Source organism: Nannobrachium achirus (genome assembly GCF_963921795.1).
Source record: "Nannobrachium achirus genome assembly, chromosome: 6".
In the NCBI taxonomy this organism is placed as follows: domain Eukaryota; kingdom Metazoa; phylum Chordata; class Actinopteri; order Myctophiformes; family Myctophidae; genus Nannobrachium; species Nannobrachium achirus.
Genome location: NC_137815.1, coordinates 29,149,809 through 29,164,170, shown reverse-complemented (window position 1 = coordinate 29,164,170; position 14,362 = coordinate 29,149,809). Strand labels below are relative to the sequence as shown.

The 14,362-nt window shown below is 44.9% G+C and overlaps 2 protein-coding genes across 3 annotated transcripts in view; one reads left to right on the top strand and one right to left on the bottom strand.

The window, feature by feature from the left end:
* Nucleotides 1-5,766, top strand: part of LOC308286545 (engulfment and cell motility protein 2) — a 52,677-nt gene extending 46,911 nt beyond the window's left edge. Inside the window, exons 24-26 of one of the 2 annotated variants that reach the window (XM_080727594.1) lie at nucleotides 883-2,762; nucleotides 2,819-3,407; nucleotides 3,453-5,766. In XM_080727594.1, coding sequence (XP_080583720.1) covers nucleotides 883-1,083 — 201 coding nt within the window. In that variant the 3' untranslated portion in view covers nucleotides 1,084-2,762; nucleotides 2,819-3,407; nucleotides 3,453-5,766. Of the gene's footprint in view, nucleotides 1-882; nucleotides 3,408-3,452 lie in introns of both variants that reach the window. The other variant, XM_080727593.1, reaches the window with a different exon arrangement.
* A 3,643-nt stretch (nucleotides 5,767-9,409) lies between these two features.
* Nucleotides 9,410-11,953, bottom strand: LOC308286985 (leucine-rich repeat neuronal protein 2-like; the record flags this gene model as incomplete). The annotated part of the gene is made up of 1 exon (XM_080728106.1): nucleotides 9,410-11,953. One exon carries the CDS (start codon nucleotides 11,951-11,953, stop codon nucleotides 9,410-9,412), a length of 2,544 nt encoding a protein of 847 aa, XP_080584232.1.
* Between the last annotated feature and the right edge of the window lie 2,409 nt (nucleotides 11,954-14,362).

The window sequence follows — 14,362 nt, the reverse complement described above, 5'->3', positions numbered from 1 at the left end:
TCATTTAATGTTTTCTGGTGCTGCTGTAAGGGATATGATTTGGTTAAAACAGAGCCTTTTCTTTTGGAAAAAAAATCAATAGACAAATCCACTTAGTTTGTGTCATATTTTAATTAATTTGAAATCATTTAGTTTTAGTCAAGTTGTAGTCAACTAAATACCATAAGATTTTATTCAACTAAATCTATAGTTAATATAGTTAACTAAAATCTATTTTGACAGGCCTTGATGGCTTCGTAATGACTGATTTTACACTTGGTTGCATGCTGAAAATAGCCAATCTTGTGAGTTTGTAAATCTGCTATTTTCAGAGTGCAACACCCGAGCGCAAACATAAAATGTATCTTTATCTTTTATCTTTTAGTTCTACTGGATATCTTCTTCACTAGTTCCCCCCCCCCCCCGCCTAACCTTTTTGTGTAATCTTTATTCGTTGACGAAGTAGTATATATTTTATCATGTTTCATCATAGTTTTAGTTGACAAAATCAACACTGCTCAATAGTAATACAAACCTATGTGCGTGTGTTTCACATAACCCAGACATATTTACGTCTTTGACAGCTACTGTAATACACCAGATTTTGTTGTGAAGAATCCAGGGAGGTGTCTGTATTATAGATGCATGCCATTGCATGGCATGCACCTTTGACCCTAGCCTAGCCTAGACCCTAGCCTAGAGGAAGCCATGAATGTAACCTTACTGCACCTATAATATCTGTGTCCTTTGTGTTCTCCTTTGTGTGGACATAAATAAATGGTTAATGTGTGTGTGTGTGTGTGTGTGTGTGTGTGTGTGTGTGTGTGTGTGTGTGTGTGTGTGTGTGTGTGCGTGTGCGTGTGCGTGTGCGTGCGTGTTTGCGTGCGTGCGTGCGTCTAACAGTACTGCGTATGGACGGACGGCCTCTGTGCCCTGCTGGGCAGAGAGATGACCTCTGACCTGACCCGCAGCGACCTGGACACCCTGATCAGCATGGAGATGAAGCTCCGCCTCCTGGACCTGGAGAACATCACCATCCCAGAGGCCCCGCCCCCCGTGCCCAAGGAGCCCAGCTCCTACAACTTCACCTACAACTACAGCTGAGGAGGCTTCTCTCACCTACAACTACAGCTGAGGAGGCTTCTCTCACCTACAACTACAGCTGAGGAGGTGTGGACGTACAGTATATACTGTAGGTTTACCCGTATATTTCCAAATAGTAGCCCGGGTGTTTAACACGCAAAATCGATGTGGACCCTGAGGGCTGTATTTTGATTGTCTTAAAGGGAAACTAGATAACTTTAAGCCTATTTTTATATATATGTATATAAATGTTTTAGCAGTCATTTCCCTCTACCAGCAACTATAGTGTTGTGCTGGGGTGTTTCCTTGCAGAAAGACACATCCCCCTGGCTGTATTTTGGTTCTGTTCCACTGTTTATGTTGACATTCATCCCTCGCAGGGATGTTTTTGTCAGGGGGAGCTGGCCAGAGCTCTTAATTGCTCCCTTTGGACTTCAAAGGGGTTGTGCAATGAGGTAATTGATTGGGCCATAAAAGTGTCAAGTGCTCATTAGTGATCTCTCTAATCAATTAAAGCATCAAAGACAGCTACCTGTTCGATGCCTGTCATAGAGGGAGGGGGAGGGGGAATGTGTTTGTATACACACAGACTTGCCTAGTCCCCCTTTAAGTATCAGCTCTTATGCCTTAACTTAAAGGCCTGTCCATACTATCTCCGACCACTAAACTTTTCGTCGGAGAGTTCCGACTTTCCGACATGCAGCTTTCCGAACTCTAATTAGGGGTAATGCTTTTTAGAAGATGCGAGTGACGTCATTTTGTAGTTCAACTGGACAAGAAAATCAAAATACAGCCCTCCGAGTGTAAAAGTAACCAGGACGCTTTTTGCAGCAGGCTTTTATTTATTTTTGCACTGGCCTGAACCGGGCCATTATTTGGTTACAGTTCCAATTAGGCTGAAGAAACGGCAAATAAACACCCCAGCGTTTGTGCGGACCGGGGTGTTTATTTGGACGGGGCGTTTGATACGCAAAATTGTGTCAGACCTCTGGCGTTTAAAAGGAACCAGGCTGCTATTTGCAGTAGGGCTACTATTTGGAAATGTACGCTGTATCAGTTGTTAGGGATGGGCAAAACCCAAGCTTTTAAACAATCACAATGAAGTTAGCTTTAGGTTTGACCACCTCAAAGTATCTTTTACTATCGTCATTGTTTTTTTATTATCTTTCTTTCTTTCTTTCTTTCTTTCTTTCTTTCTTTCTTTCTTTCTTTCTTTTGAGGAGGGTGGGGGTTGGTACTATATTCAACTTATATCCGAACAGTGAGCAGGTACAATAATAAATACATTCAAGATGGAAGGATAGCCAATTTTTCTTACGTCAAACTACAAATCTGTTAACGTTTAGCTTGGCTATATTCCGCTGCAATTATCGTTTAGGTTGCTCAGTGTACTGTAGTAGATGCATTCTGTCATTTTTCCAGCTCTTTAATAACTTCCTCTTCACTTATTAATATTCATCCAACTGCAAATTGTGTTCACTTTCTTTCGTCCATATGTTTACAATATCTCATCCAGTGGGTCTTCTGTGGGTGGTGGTGGTGGTGGCCTTATTTTGAAGTAAGGAGATGATTCCATTGGATTTATTGACTCCATGACGATTATCATCAGATTTGTGGAAACGATTGAAAGGACCCATGCATATCATTAGTGTGTGTGTGTGTGTGTGTGTGTGTGTGTGTGTGTGTGTGTGTGTGTGTGTGTGTGTGTGTGTGTGTGCGTGTGCGTGTGCGTGTGTGTGTGTGTGTGTGTGTACAGTGTGTATACATGGATAAATGGTTTTGCGTGTAATGTATGAATGTTTAAGGGTAATAATGGATACAAAGAATCCATCCTGGCAGTAAATATTCTCTCAAATATTTCAAATGCCAGGTATAGACCGAGGTACTTATAACTATTGTATTGTACCAATTTATATTAAGAAAGAAAAATGAATATATACTTGATAATTATGAACCTCTAAACATCTTTATTTTGGTTTTGACACATAGTCACTTCATTGCCTTATCAAACCATAATGGTCTCTTTGTGGAAAGATTATGGCGATATATTAGATTGATATTTCTCTTTTTTGGTATGCTACCTTAAATCACCTCGATGTGACTGTGAATAGTCCACATCAGATGTTAGCTGTCACTGCAAGGGTTGTTTCTGACTTTATTCATCAAAAACTGCCTACTAAAAAAACAAAACAAAAAAAACAATGAACATAATTAGACATCACAGAAACACACATTTTCCTTCCTTCAGTTCAGATGTTAGAAGCATATCGTCGTTGTCGGGTGAAAACCTTGTATGTCCAAAACCGTTCGTTTTGCATTTATCATTTTAAAAATGATTTAAACTAGTGAAAACAGCCGATCTACAAGCACACAACGCCTCGCACCGCGAGGCGTTGTGTGCTTGTAGATCTGCTGTTTTCACTACTTTTGTGCGACATCCTTGTGTGATGAAGCAGGGCTTTGCTTTGCGAAAGAACGTACAAATTTGAAAGTTGGAGATACGAGGTTTCTGCCCGACAACGACGATATGTTGAGAGACCACTACAGGGGTTGTCACTAAGGCAGGGTGTCCAAAGTGCGGCCCGGGGGTCAAATGTGGCCCAAGGACAAATTCCATACGGCCCGTGGCGTCATTCCTAAATTGTATTATAACCGGCCCGGCAGCACCGTCAAACAAGAATATTTCCCCAGAGTATAATTTGTCAGGATTCCCTCTTCCCTGTTGGCTACCGGTATTTTATAGTATTTTTTTTACCTTGCACGTCTGGTTATATTTGATAATGTGAAATTATTTTAATGCAATGCATATGTATTTGACTATGTTGTGAAAGTACATTATGTTAAGCCCTTTGCACACAGGACAGTTGCGTTTCTTCCGTTTGCTGTATGAATAAAACGCATTGGATTTGGTGTGCAAGGCTGTGCGGAATCGGCGCTGCGGATCCAAAAAGGAGTCATAAAAGGAGTGATGAGTTTTTTACCGCATGCGACAAGACGCACGAATCGAACTGGGTTCGATCGAGAAAAAAAACGCACGGCGGCAAAAAAAAAAAAGAAAACATTTTGGACACCCCTGCACTGAGGTCTCAGAGGCACTTGCCCTTCGGGCAAATACAGGTCATGTTCTACTTGCCCAAAGGTCATGTCCACTTGCCCGCAAAGTAAATCATGACTTAATCGGAACTTAAGTTCCTTTTAACACTCATTTCTTTTTACTTTACTTGCGAATTCTGGGACTGTGCGATATCATGGACAGTCACATACCTCAATATTTATGCCAAATATCTCAATCTATCCTTTTAAGTGTAGCAAGCAACAGGGAAAAAAACTCTTAAACTTAAACTCTTAAACTTAAAAAAGAAAACGTGCATGTACACAGACATCTTGCGCTCATAGCGAACTAAAGACTGTTGCTTCCCCACTCAAACACATTTGCCCCTCGGGCAACCTGAAAGCAAACAACTCCACTTGCCCCGAAGGTGTTATTTACTTGCCACGGGCAGTCGGGCAACCGTTAGTGTCAACCCCTGAGTCACTAGAAGGTAGTGGTGGTCATTACTATCAGTATAGGTCAGTGTTTCTCAAACTTTCAAATTTCGAGGTCTCCCCTTAACTCGTGACAGTGTACAAATGGTGTTTCCATTTGTACACTGTCAGAGTTACGGACTTGTGTGGGTCAATTTAGACCCCCATAAAGGAACCCACAGAGTCCCTGGAATCCACTTTGAGAACCACTGGTATAGGTAACAGGGACGGCTAATATTCCATCACTGACTGTTCAGGTACCCACACAAGTGTTGCTAAAACTATGATGTTTTATAATATTATATTGATCACGTTGACTCTCAACTGTGTTTGCAAATGTTTATTTTTATTTGTATTGTTCACGTCACTCTGTGCTATAGCTAATAATCTAATCCCATGCTAATCAGTATTTTAATTTCCTTTTTGTTAAGCAGGGTAGAATTATATTTTTGTAAATGTGTCGAGTCATACCAGCTGTGAAAATGTTGATTTAACATAGTAACTCTATTGGCTAATGTTTTTTGCAATTCTGTACAGAAAAAGACAAATACATATAAATAGTCAGCAGTCAACAAAACCAGCTTTTTGCAGCCATACCAATATTTGTGTTTGTTTTTTAATCTTTATACTGCAAGTACTTGAGGTATTGAGCTCGGCTAAGGGAACGACTCTTAAAAATGATGTCAATGCTCTCGTCTATATATGTTATCCTACTAATGAACAGAACAAGTTGATGCCATTGCTAGTTAATGCTCTCATACATACCAATATGAATATAAAATTACACCATAGAACATTGTTTTATATGAAAATTGTGTTGTTTCTGTTTACCAGTTTCACGTTTGTTACAGAATGCCTTGTCTTTGTTTTATTTTTTTATTTCTTCTTAGGCATTGCTAGCATTTTGTAGCTGCTTTCAGAACACTTATTAGAGATAATACTTTAGTGATGATCACATTATGCCTCGTTGAGCAAAGGATTGTTGCGTTGGATGTACTAACACTACGGAGACTTGAAGTATTAGCACTGGTACTCTTTTACATGACTTGCTAAAACTATTTATACACTTGCTAGTGCTAGTAAGGAATGACTGTGTTGTTAGTCAAAGAAATAACAACATTAAAATCTAAAAATATATAGTATTATTATATAGATTGTTGTATGTATATATTGTGTATGTTGCCTTACTGGAGAAAATTGTATCACGTTTTGTGTGAATAAATACAAAGTCTAACTGAGCCTTTTCCACATTCCATTTTCTTCTCTCAATGGAGCTTAGAAAACAATTCAGCCAAAATGTCTCGATTAGGTCAGATTAAGTTGGTCTAATGTTATCATTTGTACCAATTAATGTACAGCCCATCCGCACATTTAGTTCATATTGACCATGTCCTGTTTCAGAGAATAAATAACCAACCAATAGAATTCAGTTGCAGTCTTAAAGGTTCAAATGTCATTTAGATCAGTGGTTTACAACCTGTCCCCACGTGATTTCGCGGGGGTCCCCAGAAAGGGGCAACAAAAATTGTGAAAATAGACGATCTGTAAAAGCTTGTACATTTTCACAATACCGGTATTTATATGTGGAACAGAGTCAAACTAAATGTAATCCCTCATCTCCTACAATTCCAAGTGCTTGACAGGGTGGGGGTCTCCAGTTCGAATGTCATTATTTTTGGGGGTCGCGACCTGAAAAGGTTGAAAACCACTGATTTAGACAGATGCCGACCTCCCGCACTTCCAAATGATATTTAGACAGATGCCAGGTCAATTAAAAAAAAAAAAAATCTGGCATCCTTTAGGCTAGTTTGTATACCGGTAGTTTCAATCTACAGATTATTAGTTATATGACGCTAGATTACCATCTATTTGCATTTGATGTATGCGTTTAACCTTGCTTAGTTTACTGTTAGTTTACTTGCACTCCTCCTCCAGCAGGGGGCGGACTTGTGCTGCCTTGTGACTCCATGACTAAGAATCTTCAGGCAGCTTGTTGTACTTATATTATATCACACAGACATTCATAATGTGAACCACCCCTCAGCCAGCTACAATTAATATGGCAACTCGTGTTTGAGCTGTACTGGAGCAGAGTGCAAGCCATTAGTCTATCATTGCCCGCAGGGGTGTCGCACCAAATTCTGGGCCCTGGGTACAAGGATTCACTCTGTGGGCCCCCCATGAATGTTTTTCATAGGGAGAGGTGGGGGTTTAACCCATTTAGAATGGGAACGCATTATTATTACACATTATTTTGTGCTTTAACTATTGAAAAATAGCAGATATACAAGCTCACAGCGCGGCACCGAGTGCCACGCTGCAAGCTTGTAGATCTGCTAATTTTGAAAAAACGTAAAAATTTGTTTTTTGAAAAACCTAAGTTTCTATGTCAGTGGTGCTCAAATATTTTCATGTGAAGGACCCCCAAAATGATATGTATTTGGCCACGGACCCCCATTTCAAAATATTTAATTCCAGGGACCCCCCAGAAGCAAAATTTGAGTTACAAATGTTCGCTTAAAAAATACATATATTCAAAGATTTGCACACATTTTCACGACTTAGCTTGTATATCTGCTATTTTTCAATAGCTGAAGTATAAAATAATTAGGGCCCCTCCACCTTGGGCCCTAGTAACTCAGTTCCACTCCCCCCCCCCCCCCCCCCCCCCCCCTTGTGACGCCCCTGATTGCCCGTGCTGTGCTGTGCATTTAATTCCCGGTTTAATCACTGTTGCTCTACGTTACAACCTGTAGGTCTGTTAATTAAAATTCACTTATAGCCGATGACACAGGGGTAGGGGAAAGACACTGTGAAAATGGTTAAATCAAAAAAGAGTTTAATTTGTAATAGCTCAAAATAGAATTTCACACACTAGATGATTTCTTTCTGGAAGGTGATACAGTAGTGTAGTAGATACATATAGGCAGGGATCTGTTGCAGGTTATTGAAGCTATAGACCAGGGCACTGAAAAGCTATAAGCGAAAAAGGGATGTTTACTTTACATCAATCACTTTGATTTACGGAGAACCCAAAGCTAGGAGTTTCATTTCACAGCACAATGGGTGGATGGTAGAGAGTGTACACAGTCTCTTCTGTTTACATTATATGATTGATTGCGGTGGAGCAGTAAGCTATAGAGACAACAATGGTCTGACTCTGCACTTGGGAAAAAATGACAAAATGCCCCCAGCTAAGCCCTACAAAGGCAGAGTGCAGTAACTACGTACAAGAATTTCACTGAAAAATGGGTTTAAAAGTGTTACAGCTGATCAGCCAAATGAGATATAGACATATAAGTGATATTACACTGATTGTATTCTTGAGCTAATTGTTCATCACCCAATATCATGAAGGCTAATTTGACCTTTGGGCGACACAAATAAGTCGGTGTGTCCGAAAACGTAGTTATACTGCACTCTGCCTTTGTAGGGCCAGCCTCCTCTATACGTACTAAGAATGTGACCACTGCAGTTGTCATCGATGTCCGTACACGTGTGTCCGTGGCAAAGGTCTTGTCTGTGGAAACTTTAAGATGTTCTGTTTTACACACCATTATAATGTTCATATTTTGATCATAATGCCCATTTACTGAACGGCTGAAGTCTCCAGGTTTTCCAGGTTTTCTTCAGAATACGTATGACAATGACACTGATTTACTATACGAATACGAAACTATGGCGTGTAAGTCCATTAGTACTATACATATAGTACATATCGTCACTGTCGGGCAGAAACCTCGTATCTCCAAGTTTCAAATTTGTACGTTCTTTCCCAAAGTAAAGCCCTGCTTCATCATACAAGGCCGTCGCACAAAAGTAGTGAAAACAGCAGATCTACAAGCACACAACGCCTCGCGGTGCGAGGCGTTGTGTGCTTGTAGATCGGCTGTTTTCACTAGTTTAAGTCATTTTTGAAATGATAATGCAAAACGAACAGTTTTGGACATACAAGGTTTTCACCCGACAACGACGATATGTGAGTCCATTAGCACTAGTGGTTCTCAAATGTTTTATTTGCAAGGACCAGTCACCACCATGACTTTGAGAGTTTACAGATGGAACCAAATGGACCCGTAGAGGTCCATTTGAACACTCTTACAGACTTGTTATGGCCATCTCTTTATGCGTTTCTGGTAATAGCATTGTCCGCTCATTTTGAATGCAAAAATTGAATTTTGACAAAAACAAATCCACCACAAGCCAACATGGCGATGCCCCCTGCACCACTGACCATGGATTGTCAGTCTCTTGGGCGAACCTTTCACAGTTCCAATTCAGCAGTCGATCACCGCAGTGACTCAGAACTCTCTTACTGTTGGGTGTCTCTCCATTGTCAGTCACCTTCGCTGAGATGAAGTTGATTGTCCAGTCTTTCCCTGGTTGCTTGATAGCATGGTTACAGTATTTGTTTTTTTTAAATATATATATGTATATACAGCTTAACGCACAAAACAATACTGTACACTTTATATAAAATAAATACAAATCTCTTCACCACCATTACTAATGACTTTTCATACTGATTGTGAGCCACCAATTCCAACACTGTGTGTGTGTGTGTGTGTGTGTGTGTGTGTGTGTGTGTGTGTGTGTGTGTGTGTGTGTGTGTTTGTGTGTGTGCGTGTGCGTGCGTGCGTGTGTCAGTGTTATTAATGTGTGTACTGTGATGCCTGATTTATACATAGTTGAGCCCCGGGTGTCATGTAACAAAAAAAGCTCACAAGTCACTTGTAGATCGTCTATTTTGGGCGATAAAGTGTAAGTATAACTCATGGGCTTAAGTGTGCATGTATGTATGTATGGACGGACACTGATTATCTCAGCACTCCTGGTTCAAGGACACTTTCTTCTCGCTCTGCTGCTGTGGAGGCTGATCGTCTCGACCACAGCAGCCCATGGAAACGCACCCACATCCACACAGAGTCTCGTCGCTCGCTTCGTCATCTTGGTCGAGGCCATACAACCGATGAAGAGCCTGCAGGTACTTTATTTCCCATTCCTTCTCCTTCTCTGTCTTCTCCGGCTTGTAGACGTGCACCACCACAATGAAGATGCACAGCATGATGCCCATGTGAGGTATGTACAGGGTGAAGGTTAACAGCGTCAGCGTGAGCCAAGAGGAGAACAGGCTCTCACTCGGGTGTGGGCTGCTGGGCTCTGGTGGCGCAGGGCGGGCCACCTTTGTCCTGATCGTGATGCACTGAGGAGGCTGCACGCTTTCCCTGGCTCTCCTCTGGGCACGCTTGGCCTCTCTGCTGACTCCCAAGTGCAGACACACGCGGTAGAACGTCTCCGCGTGCAAGTGGGTCAGGTTGAAGCTCTGCGTGCCGGCCAGAATGCGTGTGGTGTACACGGGTTTGTGCACGGCGGCGGAGGACACGGCCTGCCAGGACAGACGCGTCGAGGGGAGTCCATTGTGTCCATTTTGCCAGGACAGGACGGCATAGTGCTCTCCGACCTCCCGCACTTCCAAAACCGCTTCGGTTCCGAAGCCTGGATACGTCCTCGGACGATCTGCGGCCAGCGCCCCTTTCCTCTTCCTGTCTTTGGCGTGCAGCCCCACGGTAACGCTGCGAGTGTCCGCCCCAAGGGCGTTCTCTGCTATGCACATGTACAGCCCTGCCTCGCTGGCGCTCACTGCGGAGATCTCCAGAGTTCCTTCGGGTAGAAGCCGGTAGTTGCCGTAAGAGTTGGGAGGTCGGGGAGGAGTGTGCTCTTTTCCAGCCTCATCACCGGATGAGGAAGGGCTGGAGGAGTTTGTGAGGTTAGATGCTTGGGAGGCTGGGCGGCCGATGCCGGGAGCGGGGTCTGTTTCGTTTTCAGCCTCGTAGCCGATCGCAGGTCCCAGTCTCAGCCCGGAGGGGGTCACCCAGTAGAGCTGGGGCTGCGGCTCGGCCAAGGCTCGGCAGTGCAGAGCCAGGCTGCCTCCCTCTCTCACTCCCACGTAGGGCGGCAGGGGACCGGGCGCGATGGCGGGGAGGCAGGAGGCGGACATCTCGTTGGCGGACACATCTCTCACCCTGCGAGCTCTCAGCTCAGGAGGTTCGGAGCACAGGGTGGCCCGGGGCTGGATGAAACGCACGGCTCGAGGCCACGACGCCGGCGTGGCATCCGTCTGTCCGTCCACTTGTGGTGCGCTACTGACCTGGTCGGCGTGCAGCGGGCGCCTGGAGGAAGGCTCCTCGGCCGCCCAGCGGAACAGGCAGTCACAGCGGAGCGGGTTGGAGTGCAGGCTGACTTCCTGCAGGCCGGGCAAGGAGCGCAGAGTGTGCCGGTGCAGCGCGCTGAGGCCATTGGAGTTCAGCATGAGGCTCTCCAGTCGGCTCAGCCGGGAGAAGGCCTGGGGGTGGACGTAGGACAAGCGGGGGTTGTTGGTGATCTCCAGCTTGGTGAGCTCCGGCAGGTTCTCCAGGGCCGCCCTTTCTATGGACACCAGCGCCTCCATGTTGCTCAGGCCCAGCTCCTTCAGGTGCGCCATGTCCCGGAAGTCCCCCGTCCCCACCAGCCCGATGCGGTTCTTGTTGAGGTCAAGGAACTTCAGGCTGGGCACCCTCCCTAGGGCCAGCGTGGGGACCCGGGTCAGCAGGTTGTCGTAGAACGAGAGGCTTTCCAGGCGGTCCAGGCCTTCCAGGGCGTCCTCGGCCAGACCCCTCAGGCCCATGCCCCCGAGCACCAGGCTGCGGAGGGACCCCAGCGCCCGGAAGCCCTGCTCGGGGAGGACCTCCACGGGGTTCCCCCCCAGCATCAGCACCTCCAGGCGGGGGAGGGCGCCGAACCACCGCGGGTCGATGGCGCTCAGCCTGTTGTTGTTGATGTGGAGCCGCAGGAGCGAGACCAGGCCGGCGAAGGCCCCGGGCGCCAGCCAGTGCAGGCGGTTGTGGCTGAGGAAGAGCTCCTGCAGGCCGGGCAGGAAGCAGAAGGCGCCGTGGGGGAGGCGGGCGAGCCGGTTCTCCTCGAGGTGCAGGGAGCGCAGGGACGGCAGGGAGAGGTTCCGCTCGGCCGTCCTGACCCTGCCCAGGCGGTTCTGGGACAGGTCCAGCTCGGTGAGGTTGGGCAGGGCGTGCAGCGCCGGCGAGCTCTCCAGGCCGGAGGAGAGCAGGTTGCTCTGCAGGCGCAGGGTGTGCGTGTCCCGGGGCAGAGGGACGGGGAGCTGGGTGAGGAGGAGGTCGTTGCAGTCCACAGTGGGGGCTTCGTGGTACACCGACTCGGGGGAGAACCACGGCCTGATCTGGCACGCGCAGCGCGCCGGGCAGGAGACATGGGGCCACGGCAGCGACTGGATCACCACCACGCCGCCGGACACCGCGCAAGCACCGAAGAAGAGCACACAAAGGAACAACTTTGTGTGTAAGGTTGCTGACATCGACCTCATAGTCTTTTCACAGCTTCACAAGCGTTGGGTCAGATCAAGAAAATTCTACTTCTAGAATTCTAGTATGGCGAGAATTTGAGACGAGTCGGCTGGTTTCGTGTACAGTAACGTCTGTCATGCGTTATGTAAGAGGTCAAACTGTATCCGAGGAGGTAAACAGTTTAGATTCTGGTTCTTAATGGAGAAGGAAATGAGATCTGTGAATTAAAGGTGGGCTTTGTTTTGCGCCGACAGCGACAGATACACAGTATGTGGTTAACAACTTTGCCAGCAGTGGTGAAACCGTAGGTGGGAATTTGCAGTCGATGGTCTCTGTTGTCACACAGTTCTTGGTCTTACATCCTGGCAACAGGTGGTGGATGTATGGCTTAGGGTGATGTGGTTCGCTGAGTTGTCAGGAGCAAGTCTAGAAGAGAGAGAGAGAGAGAGAGAGAGAGAGAGAGAGAGAGAGAGAATGTGCGTGAATAAGAGGAACGAGAGGAGAGTAAAGAGCAAGCCATTGCAATGAAGGGATTTCAACCAGTCATAACATTTTCAGCTGATACAAGTCAAATTCGTTATCTAATTGTATTTATTCATACCAGATACATACCAGATTCATACCTCATACATCCCCACTGTAAGGCAAGTTTAACTTAATTTATAATGCTTTGAGCTGAGGTGTACCCATAATGCATTTGAAAGGTCATAACGGAGAAATGTATTGTAAATGGATGGACATGTACTGTACTGTACATGCTGCTCAGGAGAGAGAGGTGAAGAATGAGGGAAGAGAAAGACTGTGTGAAGAAAGTAGAATGAGGCATTTGGATGAAGGAGAAGAGGATCTATCCATGATGGGTTTTTTGGAGCTGTGTGCAGCTCCCTATACGTGGCTGTGTGGGTCTGTGTGTGTGTGTGTGTGTCTGTCTGTGTGTCTGTGTGTATGTAGCCTGACTTCGGCGCGTAACTAGTGCCGCACCATTTACGCCACTCGCGCAATATATACATCAAAATGTGCGGCTCGGCCGGGAATGGTGTTCTATTACCTTTCGTTCCGATCCGCCTTACCATGCCGACGTAATCGGCAAAAAACGACGCTTAATTGTCCCCATTGACTTATAATGGGACAATGCAAGAAATCACTTTCAAGTATTTTTCTCTCGTAAACCATAGGAGCTACAGTTTCAAACCTCGGAGAGGAGATTCATAATGATTTTAAGAATGAATCGAAAAATAATTACATCACTCGGCCTCATGGTGGCGCTATAACGGCCCACTTTACGTTTTGCCCCGTAACTCTTGAACCGTAGATCGGAAAATTAAAATTCTTTTTTCCCTGGATTCCTTGGGTCAAGACGCATCTCACCCATTTGCGCCAGGATAGATTTTCCGCCATCTTGAATTTTCTCCAAAACACACTTTTTGCTCCTTTTCCTACATATTTTCTTCAAATGTCACAAAAATCGGTACACATGATCTACACACACACACACACACACACACACACACACACACACACACACACACACACACACACAGCTCCACTTCACACGGGTGTGATTTTTTTCAAAGCGTGACCATAGCAACAGCACATCTAAACACCATTAACATTCCAATCTACCTATATGGACCTTCAGGGAATCAGTGTAGTTCAATACATATTTCACTCTCAAAGGCTCTATAATACCATTCTCAGTTAAGGCAGTGGCGTCAGTTCAGAAAAAGCTAAGGTATGGCAACATGACTGGTGTCTTGCACGCGCGCATGATACATTTATTTTAAGTACATTTAATTTTTCCCCCCGTTAATACGGTTTCTTGGGCTGGATATGGCAGCCTGGAACGGTTGTTAAAGTGCAGCTAAACTTGGCATGTTAGTAAACGTGCCACAATTAACAATAATGCATTGCACCTGTGCAGCTGACCTGCGGAACCTGGGAATATACCATTTTTTCAAGATGGGGAGAATAAAAGTGTGGAGAATATAATTATAATACCTTGTTAAAGTGACCATTTTGTTAAATTTAGCATTTGTAGTTATTTTACTGTAATTCAACAACATAATAACACAGATAGACAACACAAAGAGACATTCATGGATTTATAGTTAAAAGTAACCTTTATTTTTCCCCCTGGACCCAGGGTATGGCAGCTGCATACCCCTGCCATACCCAATTGACACCCCTGAGTTAAGGCATCAAGTTACACAATTGTAATAATCTATTCCTCAACTATTCTAGCGTCAACCAAAAGCACTCTGGAGATTTTACATCAGAACATGTCTCTGTTCTGCATGCTGCATTCCCTCTAGCAGTGCATCCGGAATCAATGGGGGTACATTTATTGTAATACATGTTTTGTCTTAGGAAAGTGACAAAAAACTAACATTGAACTCAAGTCACCATGGTGTGAGTATTTA